At 45.8% G+C, this 16,451-nt stretch overlaps 1 protein-coding gene across 3 annotated transcripts in view; it reads right to left on the bottom strand.

Annotated features, from left to right (window-relative positions):
* The window catches only part of LOC119160735 (chorion peroxidase), a 1,158,638-nt gene that overhangs the window by 962,017 nt on the left and 180,170 nt on the right, over positions 1-16,451 (bottom strand). For 2 of the 3 annotated variants that reach the window (XM_037412942.2, XM_037412943.2), the window contains exon 6: positions 6,749-6,957. The exons of the other annotated variant lie outside the window; for it this stretch is intronic. In XM_037412942.2, coding sequence (XP_037268839.1) covers positions 6,749-6,957 — 209 coding nt within the window. The remainder of the gene's footprint in view (positions 1-6,748; positions 6,958-16,451) is intronic. 3 annotated transcript variants of the gene reach the window in all.

Raw genomic sequence — 16,451 nt, forward strand, 5'->3', positions numbered from 1 at the left:
CCCTGCTCGGATTCGGCTTCCCCAGTCGGTGGATACGTTCAATTTTAACGTCATGAACACTCAAGGTATCACGAAGTATTTTTTCAGTAACTTCTTCCAACGACTCGAGTTGTTCTCCCCGAGGCTTTGTAATACCATATATTATAAGGTTGTTTCTTCTACTTCTATTCTCTAAATAGTCTACCTGCAAAATTAGTTGATCAACCGTCTTCTGCAGGTCGTCCACTCTAGATGTGTAATCGCACACAGTGGACGAAAGGCCGTCCAGTTTCGTTTCAATTGATGTCAGGTTTTGCGTTGTTTTGTTCAACTTCAGGCTACTAGTACTGATGGTTGCTTTAATTTCCTTTATATCCTTCATTAACGAACTGAGCGTTTCTTCCGTGTTAGGACACTGGTTTTCCTCTACGTCACCACAACAGGTCAACAATTCAACGAAACAATGATATACGGCAAGCATATTTAAAAGCAGTGACCGTGGGCACGGTAGAAGTAACAGACACACCTTATTGCTTTTGTAACAGGAAACTGAATGGTTGTCTTTCACCTGTACAAAGAACAAAAAGGGGTTTGATGAATGTGCGTCCATCGTGCCTCCACCGTGCCCACTGGCCCAGTCAGCTACGGCGACTGTTCTTATACCAGATGCACACGATGATGTCGACGAGAGTGGCGCCAGTAGTCTTCCGAATGGTGCAGTACAGATGCGCATGTCCAGGTCAGCTGCGTTATCCCTCTGTGTATCGATGTGCCAGTGGAAGATACGTTCCTTCGCATCCGGCCCAGTGCGGTGGACACGTGTGTCGCCTGACGAGGGATCAAGGTGATGGCAAGCACAGTCTGTACAAAGAACAAGAAGGGTTTGATGAATTTGCGTCCATCGTGCCTCCACCGTGCCCACTGGCAAAAAAAATTTTGCCAGGGGGCACGGTGGGAAAGAGTTCCTCGTGGCAAAAGAAATTTTTGAGCGTATAAGCGACGTTATCAAGCACTGCCGCACGTTTGAAGCGCTGCAAGCGCGGCGAATTACACTAAAGTTCGGCCAACTGCCCAACGTCAATACTATTGCCAGCGTCAACGTGCATCTAACCCCATCGAATCTCTCGTCCATGATTCGCCATGTAGTGCGCGAAGAGCTCGACCTACGCGAGGCGGCTTCTCGGCCGGCACCTAATGTCCGAGAACCCTTTCCTCCCTGTGATTTAAGCGCTACGACTATCAACGCCACCTCCCTTGATGCCTACAGCTATACGCCTCGTCCTCGAGGGCCAAACCAAACTATGCGTCCGTACTACCCATTGATTGAGGAATACGCGCGCAGACCACCTACCGTTTATCAGGCATGGAACGAACGGGTCATTCACCCTTTCGCTGACATCAACGCACCTCGCAAACGTCCCATATGCTTTCACTGTGGCATGCGTGGTCATGTCACCCGATTCTGCCCCGATCGCCATCGCACGGCAGCCCCGTCGTATGGGCGACCATGCTTTTTCTACGGGCGCAGCAATCAGCACGTTCACGAGACACCCTGGCCCTCAGACTCTGAAAGCAGGCCAAACCACCGGGGAGATCACCGCAGTGACTCACCAGCGTCTGTGCGAAGCTTGACGCCACCACCTTCACGCTACTGAAGATGTCCATCTCCTCGACGACATCCCACTTCACGGCCGCCGGAAAACTAGGCGGCGCGACGAATGGAGGTAAGGTCACCAGTCATCTTCAGCTACACGCCGCTACGCCTCCGCCAGAGAATACGCGTCTTAACAAGATTTGTGTTTCTGTGGACAATGTTACGACAGCTTTAGTTGGCACGGGATCAAGTGTCTCCGTTATCAGCATGAATTTCAAAACCCAATTAGGTCATATGGTGATGTTCAAGGGGGATAATGCGAGCACATTTCGTGCCGTAAGTGGAGAATTGCTTCGACCTCTTGGAGTGCGTACCGCGAACGTATATTTCTCTGATTATGTCTATCAGGCTGAATTCGCAGTGCTTGCTGAATGAACGTATATTGTGTATCTGGGTCTAGATTTCCTGCAACAGTGCAGTGACACTCTTGACTCTGGTACCGGCTAGCTTTTTGTCATTCACTTTGTTGCCGACCAACCTGCTACTTGTTCGGACACCCTCGCCGTCTGTGAAGATTCCGTCGTAACGCCCCGTTCGCTATCCAGCGTTCACATTAGTGTTGCTAGTGCCGACAACGTTGTATTTGACGCTGTTGTTGAGCCCATGCCATCAATAGTCGCAAAAAAAGGGTGGGCTCGCCCCTCACTGTATTGTCTCTGTGACCTGTCGCACAAGTACATTGTGGGTGTCAAATTTGTCGAACCAGTCTGTTGTGCTTCCAAGCGGTATGCGACTTGCTTCGTTTGAAGCGGATACGAGCAATAATATCAACGCCTTAAGCAATCACGCATCGAACGAATTCCGGGGGCAGGAGACTAGCCCCAGTCCCCGAAGACGCTTCGCCGATGTCGAACATGATTAGCAAGGCACCACGCTCTAAGAAGCGTCAAGCCCTGGTCAGCGTCCTTTGCAGGCATGCTTCATTGTTTTATTTCACCCAGGACGCCACCAAAGTTCGTGTTTCTAATACGCGGGCTCGCCACAGTATCGACATGGGGTCCGCGCATCCCATAAGGCAGAAACCATACCGTGCGTCTGCATCGAGCGCAAGGTGATCGCCAAAAAGGTGGAAGACATGTTGGCTAAGGGCGTCATCTATGAGTCTTCTAGCCCCTGGGCTGCACAGGTCATCCTTATGAGGAAACAAAATGGGTCCTGGAGGTTTCGCGTCGACTACCGGCGACTACCGGTGACAAAAAAGGATGTGTATCCCCTTTCCCACATAGACGACATTATCTACTGTCTTCATTCGGCATCTTAAGTCTCATCTGTCGACATGCAATCGGGCTATTGGCAGGTACGTATGCATTCCGCCGACAAAAAGAAAACCACTTTTGCCACGCTAGATGACTTGCTTGAATTCAATATCATGTCGTTTGGTTTGTGCAACACCTCTGCGACATTTGAAAGGTTTATGAATTCGGTACTTTGTTGTCTCAAATGAGAGATTTGTTTATGTTACCTCAACGACATTGTCATTTTAGGACGCACTTTTGCTGAAGACAACCATCGACTTGACGTTTTTTAGCATGCTTTGAACAAGCTGCCCTTACCCTAAACTCGTAGAAACGTCACTTCAGTCAGCGAGAAGCATTTGTACTTGGTCATCTCGTAGACAAACATGGTGTGCGCCCAGACCCTCAGAAGGTTGCTGCAGTTACCTGTTTCAAACAACCGCAGTCACAACGTGAACTAAGAAGTTTTCTGGGTTTCTCTTCATAGTTCCGCCAATTTCTGCCCAAGTTCGCTGATACTGCCTAACCATTGACTGGTTTGCAAAGATAGGATTTCAACTGGACAGCGGAGTGTGATGCGTTATTTCGTGAACGTCAATTCATTTTCATGTCTTAACCCATACTCCACCATTTTGACCCGTCTGCCACGACATAAGTGCACACCAACGCGAGTGGCATCGGTCTCGGCGCCATGCTCATCCAGCACTTCGATGACGCCGAGCATGTCATCGCCTACACCACTCGTTTGTTGAGCAAGGCCGAGAATAATTGCACCATTACTGAACAAAAGTGCCTCGCTGTGGTTCTTGCAGTGCATAAGCTCCGCCCAAATCTCTACAGGCGGCACTTCACTATCGTGACTGACCACCATACACTATGTTGGTTGGTTGGTCTCCGTGACCCTTCTGTTCGCCTCGCGCGATGGGCGTTACGTTGGCTGGATGTGAACTTTACGATATGCTGCAAGAGTGGCCACCATCATTCGGACGCCGACTGTCTCTCGAGGCTTACCCTATGACCCACTCCATGTGATGCCGACAGTTTTGACGATTTTCTAGCTGCCATCGATGATACTGCTTTTCCTGACCTCGCTACCTTCCGGAAGACAGCGCAACAACCGCATCATGGATGGTCTTTTTGACTCAGCCGCTCTACCCATAGGTAGCCATGGTTTTATCGTCCGAGATGACTTGCTTTACAAAAAAATTACGCAGCTATATATATATATATATATATATATATATATATATATATATATATATATATATATGACGCTATCATGAATGGGAGACGTGGCCTGGCTCATACGCCATGATTATTCTATTCTGACTTCTTCCTCGGCTTCTACCACAAGTCACTGCCTTCCTACGTATCAGGATTCCCTCTCCCACCAAAAGAATGCCTGAGCTACGAACTATGAAACATGAACAAGTGGTGTCTCATCATAGGAAAAAAATATCACAAAATGGAGTAGTTTTATGAAATACGGCGGTTCCATGCACTTGCAAAGAATATTCACAGGAAAGGCAGTCCAGTGACATCTAGGAGACCTCAGGGGGGCCGGTTGGCTGTTGCATTCTGGAGAGCATAACAATGCATTCAACGTTGGAAATGATGATGACACAGCCTGGATAGTACTGAAAAACGAACAAGATTGGCGTTGCTGTGGTTGCATCGGAACGTGCTGAGGTGGGAGCGCTTCTTGAACATCAGGCCTGTTTTCTTCACAAATTGATGTAGTGTCCATTTGGCAGCTGTTGCTACGCTTTTGAGGCAGTGAAGTTGGTAGGACAGATTTGCCTGGAGGAACATCAGAGGCGCCTTCGACAGCATTAATTTCGTAGGCTTCTGGCACCTGGCAACCTGTTAGAGTCGTTTGTGAGCCTCCTGTGCTGGGCTTTCAGATTGCTGAGCTCTCAATGGCGACGCCGCAACAGGCGTGGTTTAGTCAAATTCCAGTTGGGAATGGTTGCCTTTGTGTGCAACGAATGATGCGAGCTCTTCCGGGGGATGAAACTGAACTGTAGGTCCCCGGTATAACTGAGTACGCTGTGAGCTTTTCTGCTCTATTCTGACCTTAGTGAACGTGTGAGACATAAGGTGGGCGTTGTGAGCAACCGAAGATCCACGCGATGGAAAAGCAGGAGGTGGGTTCACGCGTGAAGACTGGTTTTGACTGTGACGACTGAGCGCGATTGTCTGTGGATGGTGGGTTATAAGCAAGTCTTCATAGTCATCATTGTAGTGTTTAAACCAAACGATCATTTCTTGTTTGATCTTTTCACATGACTCGTCGTTTTGAAATATGTGGGTGAGGTAGAATTTTAAGGCCTCACTGGAGACGTAGTCGGTAAAGTTGGCGACCATCTCCCGTTCCGACCATGATGCAGCGGCAGTGTGGAGCTCGAACAGGTAGAACCAGTCCTGCACGCGCCCATCGTCCGCTGCTCCGGTGTGCTTGGGGATGGGAGGGTCCGTCGATAGTTCCGTCATGATGGTTGCAATGGTGTCCAGTGGTGATGCACTTCTGTGGTCCGCGTTCGGTCACTGCGTCTCGCTGAGATCTTCGATGATGATGGCCGGTTGATGAAGTTGTTGCGACGTCTTGATCCTGTCAACTCGTGTGACACTATGGTGAATGGGAGACGTGGCCGGGCTCATTCGCCATGATTATTCTATTCTGACTTCTTCTTCTGCTTTTACTAGAAGTCACTGCCTTTCTACATCACACACACACACACACACACACACACACACACATATATATATATATATATATATATATATATATATATATATATATATATAAGGGAAAGAAGTGTGTACCTAAGGGCTCATTTTCCTCTGTACATTCCTTGGCATTACTGTCTGTTAGATCTCAATATATATATATATATATATATATATATATATATATATATATATATATATATATATATATATATATATATATATAAATGTTGGTACATGACACTAATCTCATGATTTTCATGTTTGCATGAACACGTCAGCCATTCACGTCACGTAATACGAAATTCGGTGAATGTGGAGCTAGCGAAATGACCGGGAGTGCATCATGAGCGTGGCATGTAGCCATGTTCTTAGGTGACACACATATCTGTACGCCAAATTTTGTATATGTGAAACTAGCGAAACAGCCGCGAGATCCATGAGTATGACGAGTAGCCATGACTAATATGACATGCATGTCATGAATCTAATGGTAGGGCCTGTCACTTATGGTCGTCATGCACTCATGTCAAGCCATACCAGTTTTGCAATATGTCATAAGAACGAAAGCACTGCAGGTGCAGCAATATTGTAACATGTGTATCATGACATTCAATACATACACGTCATGTTTTGGATGTTATCACTAGTGGATTTCCTCGTCATAAGTCACGTTATGCTATATCATTTTGGTGTAGATCCGATTATCGGACCTGCCATGAGAGCTAAAAGTTGTGGGTTTCTAGATAGATAGATAGACAGACAGACAGATAGATAGATAGATAGATAGATAGATAGATAGATAGATAGATAGATAGATAGATAGATAGATAGATAGATAGATAGATAGATAGATAGATAGATAGATAGATAGATAGATAGATAGATAGATAGATAGATAGATAGATTAATTGATACGGTCATAGTCGCCGAAGTTTGTAAAGAAATACTTCGCACTTAATATGGCCGTTGTTTTAATAGCTATGTGTCTCGTAAGGGTTATCGACAAAAATGTGCGAAATTGAACAGAAAATTGGGCAAAAAGTGGCCATTTTTAAGCTCCAGGGAACTTATGTTGATAACAGTTCCCTGTAGGAAAGTGATGCAGCAATTATAGGATCTATTTTTGAAGATCGGCGTGAACGCTCACCATCGGCGTAGCTTGGTGGCAGGAACCTCTCATAAGCCGTGAGCGACTTCCCCCACTCTCTGTTCTCAAGGTTGTTGCATAGGCCATCGATGGATCGGAATTTTGTTGAAGGGCAGCGCGGAATTTTGGGACAAGTATCCGCGATGACAGTGTTCTGAATGTTGAAGCGCTGAAGACCATCCCTTCCTTGTAACGAATCCAGGTTGAACCTGTGAAAGCAAATGATTAGGTGATGTTTTAAAAAATTGCCGAAGTGATAAATAAAGATGTGCATGATTATGCCAAATACATTATATTTGTGTAGCTGACACCCTAAAGTTGGGTAAAACCTTTACAATATGTCTATTACGATTGTTTCGCTGACCGCACGCATACGCACGCACGAAATATAAAATAAGACTATGAAGACGCCCAGACGTTGGGCATCTCTGCTTCGAGGACTACATGTGAATTCCCTGAAGGCTACCTCGATCATCTTTAGTGCTTTTTCGAAGTGTTTCTCTCTTCAGGCATGATACCACAGAACTCACTAAAAAAATAAAACACGCCACATTCACAAAGACAGAACTCTCGCTTGGCGTTCTTCCTCTGTTGTGTGTCCAGCATAGTTTGTTCCACTCGTAATCATGTAACAAAGAGCCCAGTTAGGCAGTTTCCTGCACTAAATTCTAGTCGCAAATGGAAACCTATTAAGAAGAGCACTCCACGACAGGACACAAAGCCCAACACTTGGCATGTGTATTATGAATCTCATTAAAGACTATTGATTTATGTCGTTCAATGCTGTTCATAAAGTTTCAATTCTGCACTCTCAGTCAGCAACCGGATAACGAATCACATAGAAGCGACGCTTTCTACCTACTACATCCTTCGTGTAGGGAGCCAGGCGAAAAATATAGCCATGACACACACGCGGTGCACAATTACTGCCCATATTCGTGTAAAATCGGGTGCAAGCGTGGAGGAAGGAAAAACCGCCACTGTCTCGTGAGCTCGGCGCCCGGAGTCAGCATCAGCTTCACACAAGCGTTGAGTGGCGGGCGGAAGCACGGAGGGAAAAAAAATGCCCCCACATACCCGAAGGGTCTCGTGAGTAAATGCGCATGCATTTCTTGCGCAGAGAGAAGGCACCGTTGCCACAGGCATTCGCCTTCACCGACTTCCGTCATCGCCTTGAGAGGGACTCAGCCAGTGAACGGTCGAGAATGAGGAACGAGCGGATGGGAGACTGGGTCGCCAGCGTTCTTGGCTCGGGGTTTGCATTTCACAGCGGCGTCTCAAGCACACATTTCTGAATGTTTTTTAGAGGCGCCCAGCCAGTGAACGGTGGAGTGGGGCGAAAGGATTGATTTGATTTATATGTGGGGTTTAACGTCCCAAAATTTCCATACGATTATGAGAGACGCTGTAGTGGAGGGCTCCGGAAATTTTGACCACCTGGTGTTTTTTAACGTGCGCTCAAATCTCAACACACAGGCCTACAACATTTCCGCCTCCATCGGAAATGCAGCCACCGCAGCCGGGATTTGATCCCGCGACCTTCACGTCAGCAGCCAAGTATTTTAGCCACTGGACCACCGCGGCAGGGTGGGCGAATGGAGGAGATAGCGAATGGCGAAAGAAGGAGCGGCGAAGCACTTCACCGACCCTCTCCTACAACTTTTTGCACCACATGCTCAGGTTGCTAGGAGCGAGGATAAGCTGTTGCAATGGGAGAGGGAGTGAGACAGCAGAAATAACACCTGTGGGCACGCGGCCGCTGCCACGGACGCCACCTGATGCCTGACATAGCCCCCTATAAATTGCATTCTCATTTGTCAGAGTTAAGAGCATTTCCACAAAGTGAAAGATAATGAGTGGGGCGAAGCATCCGCCAGCCCGTCCGCGCTTCCGTCCATCAGTTCGTTCTTTTCTCCGTCCGTCCTTGCGTCCATTCATGCGTCTATCCGTCCGTCTGTGCATTCATCCATCCGTCCATGCGTACGGTTCTGCGCTCATCCGTGCATCCGGCTGTGCGTCTGTCTATCCATTCGCGCGTCCGTCCATCCATTCGTCTGCTTGTCTATCTGTTCATCTGTGTGTACATCCATTCGTCCGTCCATCCGTCAACCTAATGAACGCTCTATAACCGACATCTTGCATCTTTTCATCGCGATCGTCTCTCCTTCCCCTGTGGCACATACCCGTCTATCCCCTGTGGCACATAACCGCCCTATCAGTTATGCGCCACCTAACGTTAGGCACAACAACGGGGGACGCACAAGCCATGCCATAAGGAGCATCGCTCCTAATGACCAAACCACAGTACGGCAGCACGTCCGGTTCCGCTCCGTTTTTTTTTTCTGTGCGGGCCCGGTTTTCGACCGGTCCAGATTCGGTGACAGCTTCTCGGCTTCGGCCGGAAGGGATGAACCCGCAAGCTTTCCAGGCTGCTGATTGGTTTAAAAAAACGGTGGCCCACGACGTCATCACGCAAGCCGGTCGTGCAACGTGGCGCTCGCCTGAAGCGACGAAGTGAGTGGCAAGGCCTAGTCGGCAGCTGCTTAAAAGACGGCTTATTTCGACGTCATTGCAATTACCACTAGAGGTAACCAGCAGCCGCAAGTATTTTCATCGAAAGGCAGCCCGCCGGTGCAGCCTTCCTGCTCTCGTCACTGGCTGCGATTGCCGATGGAACCCGACGGAGAGTTAAGTTTGAGCGAGGTTGGAGACCGACGATTTCGTGTGTTTCTTGCCATCGTTCACTTCGACTTGCAAACCGGAACGTCAATCTGCAGGTATCCTCTTCGGATGACACATACTTGTCGCCAAAAGTGTTCGATTGCTGCAAGCAGTGTTTGTGATTTGTATGTGCGCCATGTTCGTGGTTCATTCGTGAGGAGTACTGGGTGATGCCACAATCTGTGGTATCACCGTCATTCGTCATGTTTTGCGGCATGTGCGCTGCTTTGCCGCTGGCAATATGCTGTGGTGACTACGTCGTGTCCGAAGTGCTCGATCGTGTCCGCAGTTGACTAAGTTTGCTCACGAGATACCGGTACGGGTGTGAGCCTGCGATGTTCTGCAGCGGTGCTAGACGCAAAAGTTATTTGCCGCGTGTGTGTGCTCTGAAATGTGCCGTGAATGGGTGCTGTCAGTTGAGCTTTATTGTGTATCTGGCACCTCAATACAGGAATTCCGTCAAACTTGAATTTACTGTCTAGCTCGCGTATGGTGTGTTTCAAGTTCTTTTTTCACTTGCCCGCTTTGCTTTTATACAACGCTGTATTATATACGTGCAAGAATGTTGGAGTCATAAATGACAACTTGAGGTACCGTTCATGTCTAACGTGGGAAAATAATACACACAGAAAATTTAACAAAAGGGAAGTCGTGATGCGTAAGTCTTTTTGATGTTCCCCAAAGACAGAGAAAGCTTATCGATTGTCAAGTGAAAAAAAATGCTGCGGTTTCCTACAAATTTTCATATTATAATCGAAGGTGATATACATATAGGGGAAAATACAGCATAACTAACAAAAATTCCGTGTTCAATATAAAATCTCTTAACGTACAACTGTCACAACAATTGGTGTCAATTTTTTATAGCAGTTATGATGATAGTTACAAAAGCTGACCGAGTTGCCGAAATCGTAGCTTTCCAGTACTCGCAGATTGTCTTTTGCTCGTTCTTTTGTGATTGACATATCTTTTCGCCATAAACTTTTTATTTAATGCAAACAAAATTGATCCGTATTAACCGAACAGTTTTCTTGGAGGCTCCTTTCAGTACGTTTTGATTACCAATTTTGTTTGCACCTGGTGCTAGATACCGTGTGCTGAAACTACTCATGCCAGTAAAATATTCCTATGAGCTATTTTGCGCTGTCGCTGTTAGGCTGAGAAAAGTGCACTGATAATAGACGTCTTCAGGTGTGTTCGACTCGAAACATGACGCACACATATTGATTGATATGTGGGGTTTAACGTCCCAAAACCACTTCATGATTATGAGAGACGCCGTAGTGGAGGGCTCCGGAAATTTCGATCACCTGGGGTTTTTTACCGTGCACCCAAATCTGAGCACACGGGCCTACAACATTTCCGCTTCCATCGGAAATGCAGCCGCCGCAGCCGGGATTCGAACCCGCGCCATGCGGGTCAGCAGCCGAGTACCTTAGCCACTAGACCACCGCGGTGGGGCACATGACGCACATATAAAGTGAATGAGCATATGCTGAGGCCTAATCGCCATCTGCACAAAAGAAGCTAATATGAATGAAACTGTGATTTTAGTACGAGAGTTAATCAGCATTTGTGGAATTATTGATTGAAACACAGCAAAGAAGTGCTAGGTTTCGGATGTAAACCATGGAAAGGATGACCAATGGATGACCCATGAAAAGGCACAAAGTGTGCTTTGTACGTGCGTGTCAGGTGCTGTCGACTGTGTGTGTTTCATACCATTATTAACTTCTCAAGTAATCCCACGCAGGAGAAAATCTACAAATGACTCATGCTCATTGAACACAAACGTGCAACGTATTGAATTCCTGCGTTTGGTGTCCAGAGTACACATTGAAATGCATTAGTTTCATCGCCTCTTCATCGCTGTCACGCATGTTTCATTGTTTCTGAGCTAGTTTGCTGTTTGTTTTGCTCTATGGTGACGACATAGCTTTAGAGGGACCGATAGTGTTCTTTGGCGTATACCTGCAGTGGGTTTCAGCAGCTTAAGGTGCTGTTTTATTTGTTGTGCACCACGCAATGTGCTTGTGTTACTAATAAATCATGCAGGGAATTAGTAATGTGCTATTCTTGATCAAACTATAAAAGCTAGATTTATCTGCATCTCTCACGTACTATTTGTTTGAAGAATTAGTTACCTGTGGGCTTCAAGTGCATCTCTGTGATGTGCAACTACAAGGTCGCCTAATTTGCATATGCTGACAGGTCTATACACTACTTTTAGGAGTGTTTTATATAAATCTTGGGTGCCTTCATTTTTTATACGTGTACGTTATGCAACTAGACGATATGCATGCGTATGGTTTTGTGTTGGGACTGGAACATTTCGCACACCGAAAAGAATCATAACTTCTCGGTTCTTGCCGGTGCCTAATTGTGTAGGTTTTAGTAGTGGCATTTTGTGAGAGCAGATGGGTACTGAACACATATTTGTTGAGGACTGTAAAGTTGAGTTTATAGTTTTACATATCTATGTGCTCTAGTAGAAAGCTATAAGTGTGTAAGCATATAAATAAGTCAACAGAATAGCTGGGCTACTGCCCTTATTTTGAGAACAGAATCAATTGTCTTCGGATGATCACATTCATAGAGGAGCCCAATCTAGACGGTTCTTTCGTGGAAGTTTTATCCTTTTATTAGGTTCTGGTTTATCAATAATGCGGCATCTGAACTCGCAAAACATAATCGATGCCTTTGTATGACAAATTTACGCGTCTCTCATAATCAAAGGGTGGTTTTGGGATGTTAAACCCCACATATCAATCAATGACAAATTTAAGCCCAGTAAAGCAGAATCTCATCCTCTACATTACGCGCAAAAGGCATAGTATGTTTATTACATACTCTAAAGGGATATTGTGGGTTATTCTTCTCGTGTTCTGTAACATCAACCTAAAATAATACTATTATAAACACTATGGCGGGGAATACGGAAGTGCATGGCAATCAGCCCCGAACACACTGTTACAAGGTTCATGGCAGCAGCTCATGAAAACACTGGAAAAGGTGTAAAATCAGAAAACTTCGTAGATGAACGAGTTTTCTGGACGAATAAACCTGGAGAGATAAAGCAGTGCCTCTCAACTCAGCCATTTTTTTTTCAATTTGAAAAGTGCAAAAATCCTCATGCCATGCTTTATCCCTCGTATTTCTGTTTTTTAGCGTGCGCTATGTTCACTGTTTTTAACAAAGAACACCATAGTTCTACTAAGCGTTGCGGCTGCTGCCTTGCTAGTGCGGATACAAAACAGCAGCTGATTGTATCACTAGAGCTGCTTGTGAATTTAATGTGATAATGAAGCATAGTATGGCGACAGCCGTTCCAATCCACTCGTGTTCTCTCATACTGCTCAAAATAATACACTTGTGCTCTTGCTCTCTGACCCTATCGAAATGGGGGCAGCATCACCAGGAATCAAAACTGTTTCCTCCTACTTAGCAGCACAACACTTGGCCTGCTAAGCTACCCAGACACCCACGTTACAGTGATTAGTACAGTGTTCAAACAGTCTGATACAGCAAGAACGTAACCTGTATTAGCGCAGTAGGAAAAAGAAGGGGACACGACACAGACGTAGAGATAGGTAGGTGCTAAACTTCCAACTGTTTATATCATGCCAAACACACCCATTTTATACATCCGCGACAAAGCACAACTCATCTTGCACTTGTTCTTAAACCAAGGAACGTCCTTTTCTTTTCTGACAAGGAAATCGATGACGAGCTTACAAACAAATTACCTAATTCTTCTATAGCCTCGGCTTCTTTTATCTCCCGTGTGAGCCTATGTATACAACGACCGATAACTATGCAACTATACAGATCAGGAGAGCACCCGCAGCCTTTGCAGTGTGCCGCCAGGAATGCTCCTGCTGTAAGCTTATTTTTCGCGTTATAGCAGTGCTCGCGTAATCTGTCATTCAGACACCGTTTTGTTTGCCCAATATAGTACATCCCACAGGATGATGGAAACTTGTAGATGACACAGGATGCACAAACAACGAATCTAACGTGGTGTTTCTTATCACAAGCTGAGGAAGCAACAATTTTTGGACAAGTGAGCTTGCAAAGCTCCCCTAGTTTCTTGGGTGCTGAAAAAACGACACGTACGTTAGCCCTCCGGGCCACTTTCTTTAAGTTGTGAGAAATCGTGTGCATGTAAAGGATAACACCTACTCTGCAGCCTGAGTTCTCCAAAACTTTACGCCTGTTTTCTTTTCAAGACTCTTGCAGAATGCGTTCGGCTACAGAAACTTGTAACAGAACTGGGTAGCCTGCTTCGGTTAGGCGCTTGCTTTGGGTCTCGAAACTGGACGCCATCTTGTGGTGACATGATTTGGTCACCGCATTTTTTTAAACACAAGTCTGCGTTGCCCCTTTTAATTAGTTTTGAATGCGCGGAAACGAACGAAAGAAGCGGCTTATCGCTCGTGGCTCATATACCACCAGCATGTGTGGCCTCTTCTTTCGTTTGCTTCCGCGCATTCAAAACTCTTTAATAGGGGCATCGCAAACTTGTGTTTTAAAAATGCCGTCACCAAATCATGTCACCACAAGATGGCGTCCAGTTTTGAGACCCAAAGAAAGCGTCTAACCGAAGCAGGCTACCCAGTTCTGTTACAAGTTTATGTAGCCGAACGTATTCTCCAAGAGTCTCGAAAAGAAAACACGCGTAAAGTTTTGAAGAACTCGGGCTAGAGTGTAGGTGTTATCCCTTACATGCACACAATTTCTCACAACATGAAGAAAGTGGCGCAAAAGGCTAACGTACGTGTCGTTTTTTCAGCGCCCAAGAAACTAGAGGAGCTTCGCTAGCTCTTTTGTTCAAGAATTGTGGCTCTCCCAGCTCAAAAGGCTAACGTACGTGTCGTTTTTTCAGCGCCCAAGAAACTAGAGGAGCTTCGCTAGCTCTTTTGTTCAAGAATTGTGGCTCTCCCAGCTTGTGATAAAAAACAACACGTTAGATTCGTTGTTTGTGTATCCTGTATCATCTACAAGTTTCAATTATCTTGCGGAATGTACCATATTGGGCGACAAAACGGTGTCTGAATGACAGATTACGCGAGCACTGCTATAACGTGGAAAATAAGCTTTCCACGGGAGGATTCCTGGAAACAATTATTCTAGGTTTTGTTGCATGAGTCACTCTATATTCCAGCATTACTTAGGTTTGGTACTGTGTTGTTTCCATCATGCTTCTAATCGGTATCAAACCTTTTGTAAGCACACTTCTTGCCGGAAGCAACAAACAAATACTGTATTTTTTATTTTCATTCTTGATTCCATGTGTTTTTATATAACAAGCAAATTTTTTTGTGAATGTACAAGGAGTGATTTTACTCCAATGCACCACAGAAAGTGCCTTAACGTCTCCAGCATTAAGCGCAAAAGATGTCTAACTGAAATTAAAAAAGTGGGCATATCGGCTGGCCTCGCGTCGACATCATGTCAAATCCGCTCATTTTCTTTGTGCAGCTTCTCGTCTTTGGATCGACGGCGACTGTCCGAGAGACGCATTGCACATTCGTCACCTGGAAAAATTTGAAGACTGCGCAGGACAACCAGCGTACTACAAGCGGTGCTGGGAAGGATGGGAAGTGTTACGTGCGGCTACATCGACGTCAGCGGACGGAAATATAAATACACGGCATCTATCGAGCTTCTTCATAGGGCATGTCGGCTGTCCTCGCGTCGACATCATGTCAAATCCGCTTATTTTCTTCATGCATGTTAGTGATGATGTTTCATCTGTCAAATGTGATGACCCTTTCTTTGTCCAGCTGACATGGCCATGTAGCTTAAGCTGAATCTGTTCTGGTGTACGCGAAATGCTTCTGTCTTTGTTTTTGTTGTGTGGCGACGTCGAGCCGAATTCCGGCTCTGACGTTCAAAAGTTGCTTGCTGAGCTTTTGGATGGTCAGAAAAGCATTCGGAAAAGGCTGGATGGCATTGAGCTGAAGTTAAAAAAAGTGGAAGAAGTTGTTACGCCTGTAAATGAGGTGAAAACAATGACGTATAAGTTGAAAAATGGGTTGTAAGCTTGGAAAACAAGCTAGCTGATCTTGAAGATAGAAATAGGCGTAACAATTTGATTGTATTCAGTATACCGTAAACAACTAATGAAAGTTTCGATGAACTCAGCGAAAGTGTGTTGAAGGGTGTGTTTACCGATATCCTGGAAATACAAGTGTCGTCTGTGGAAAGAATTCACAGAATTAGGCGCAAACAAATACATACGCTTCGCCCTATAATTCTAAAGCTTATTGAGTACCATGACATGGTTGGTGTCTTCAATATTGCTTCAAACTAAAGGGTAAAGGTTTTCGATTTCTTAGGACTTCTCGGAAACTACACGACACAAAAGAAGAAAATTTTGGGAAAGCACGGCGGAAAATTGAAGGGCAGGCAAAAAGGTGAAATTAATCTACGACAAAATCCGAGTTAACGGTGTTCTGTTCGTTTGGGATCCAGACCGTAACGAACGAGTGCCACTTCCAGGCAATGTCATTAAGGAATCTCAGTAGTGAACCAAAGCGCAATCAGGCAATTCACTTCGCTGCATTCAGTTTAACGCCCGCAGCATGCCCCTCCGCGGTGGTCTAGTGGCTAAGGTACTCGGCTACTGACCCGCAGGTCGCGGGTTCATATGCCGGCTGCGGTGGCTGCATTTCCGATGGAGGCGGAAATGTTGTAGGCCCGTGTGCTCAGATTTGGGTGCACGTTAAAGAACCCCAGGTGGTCGAAATTTCCGGAGCCCTCCACTACGGCGTCTCTCATAATTTATGGTGGTTTTGGGACGTTAAACCCCACAAATGAATCAATCAACGCCCGCAGCATCATTAATAAACTTGATGACCTGCAAAGTATCATAATAGCGCCTGCACCCCATCTGATTATAATAACAAAAACCTGGCTACAATCAGATATTAGGGACGACAAAATAGTGCTCCCAGAATATGGCATTTATAGGAAAGAC

Source organism: Rhipicephalus microplus, chromosome X, assembly GCF_043290135.1.
Source record: "Rhipicephalus microplus isolate Deutch F79 chromosome X, USDA_Rmic, whole genome shotgun sequence".
In the NCBI taxonomy this organism is placed as follows: domain Eukaryota; kingdom Metazoa; phylum Arthropoda; class Arachnida; order Ixodida; family Ixodidae; genus Rhipicephalus; species Rhipicephalus microplus.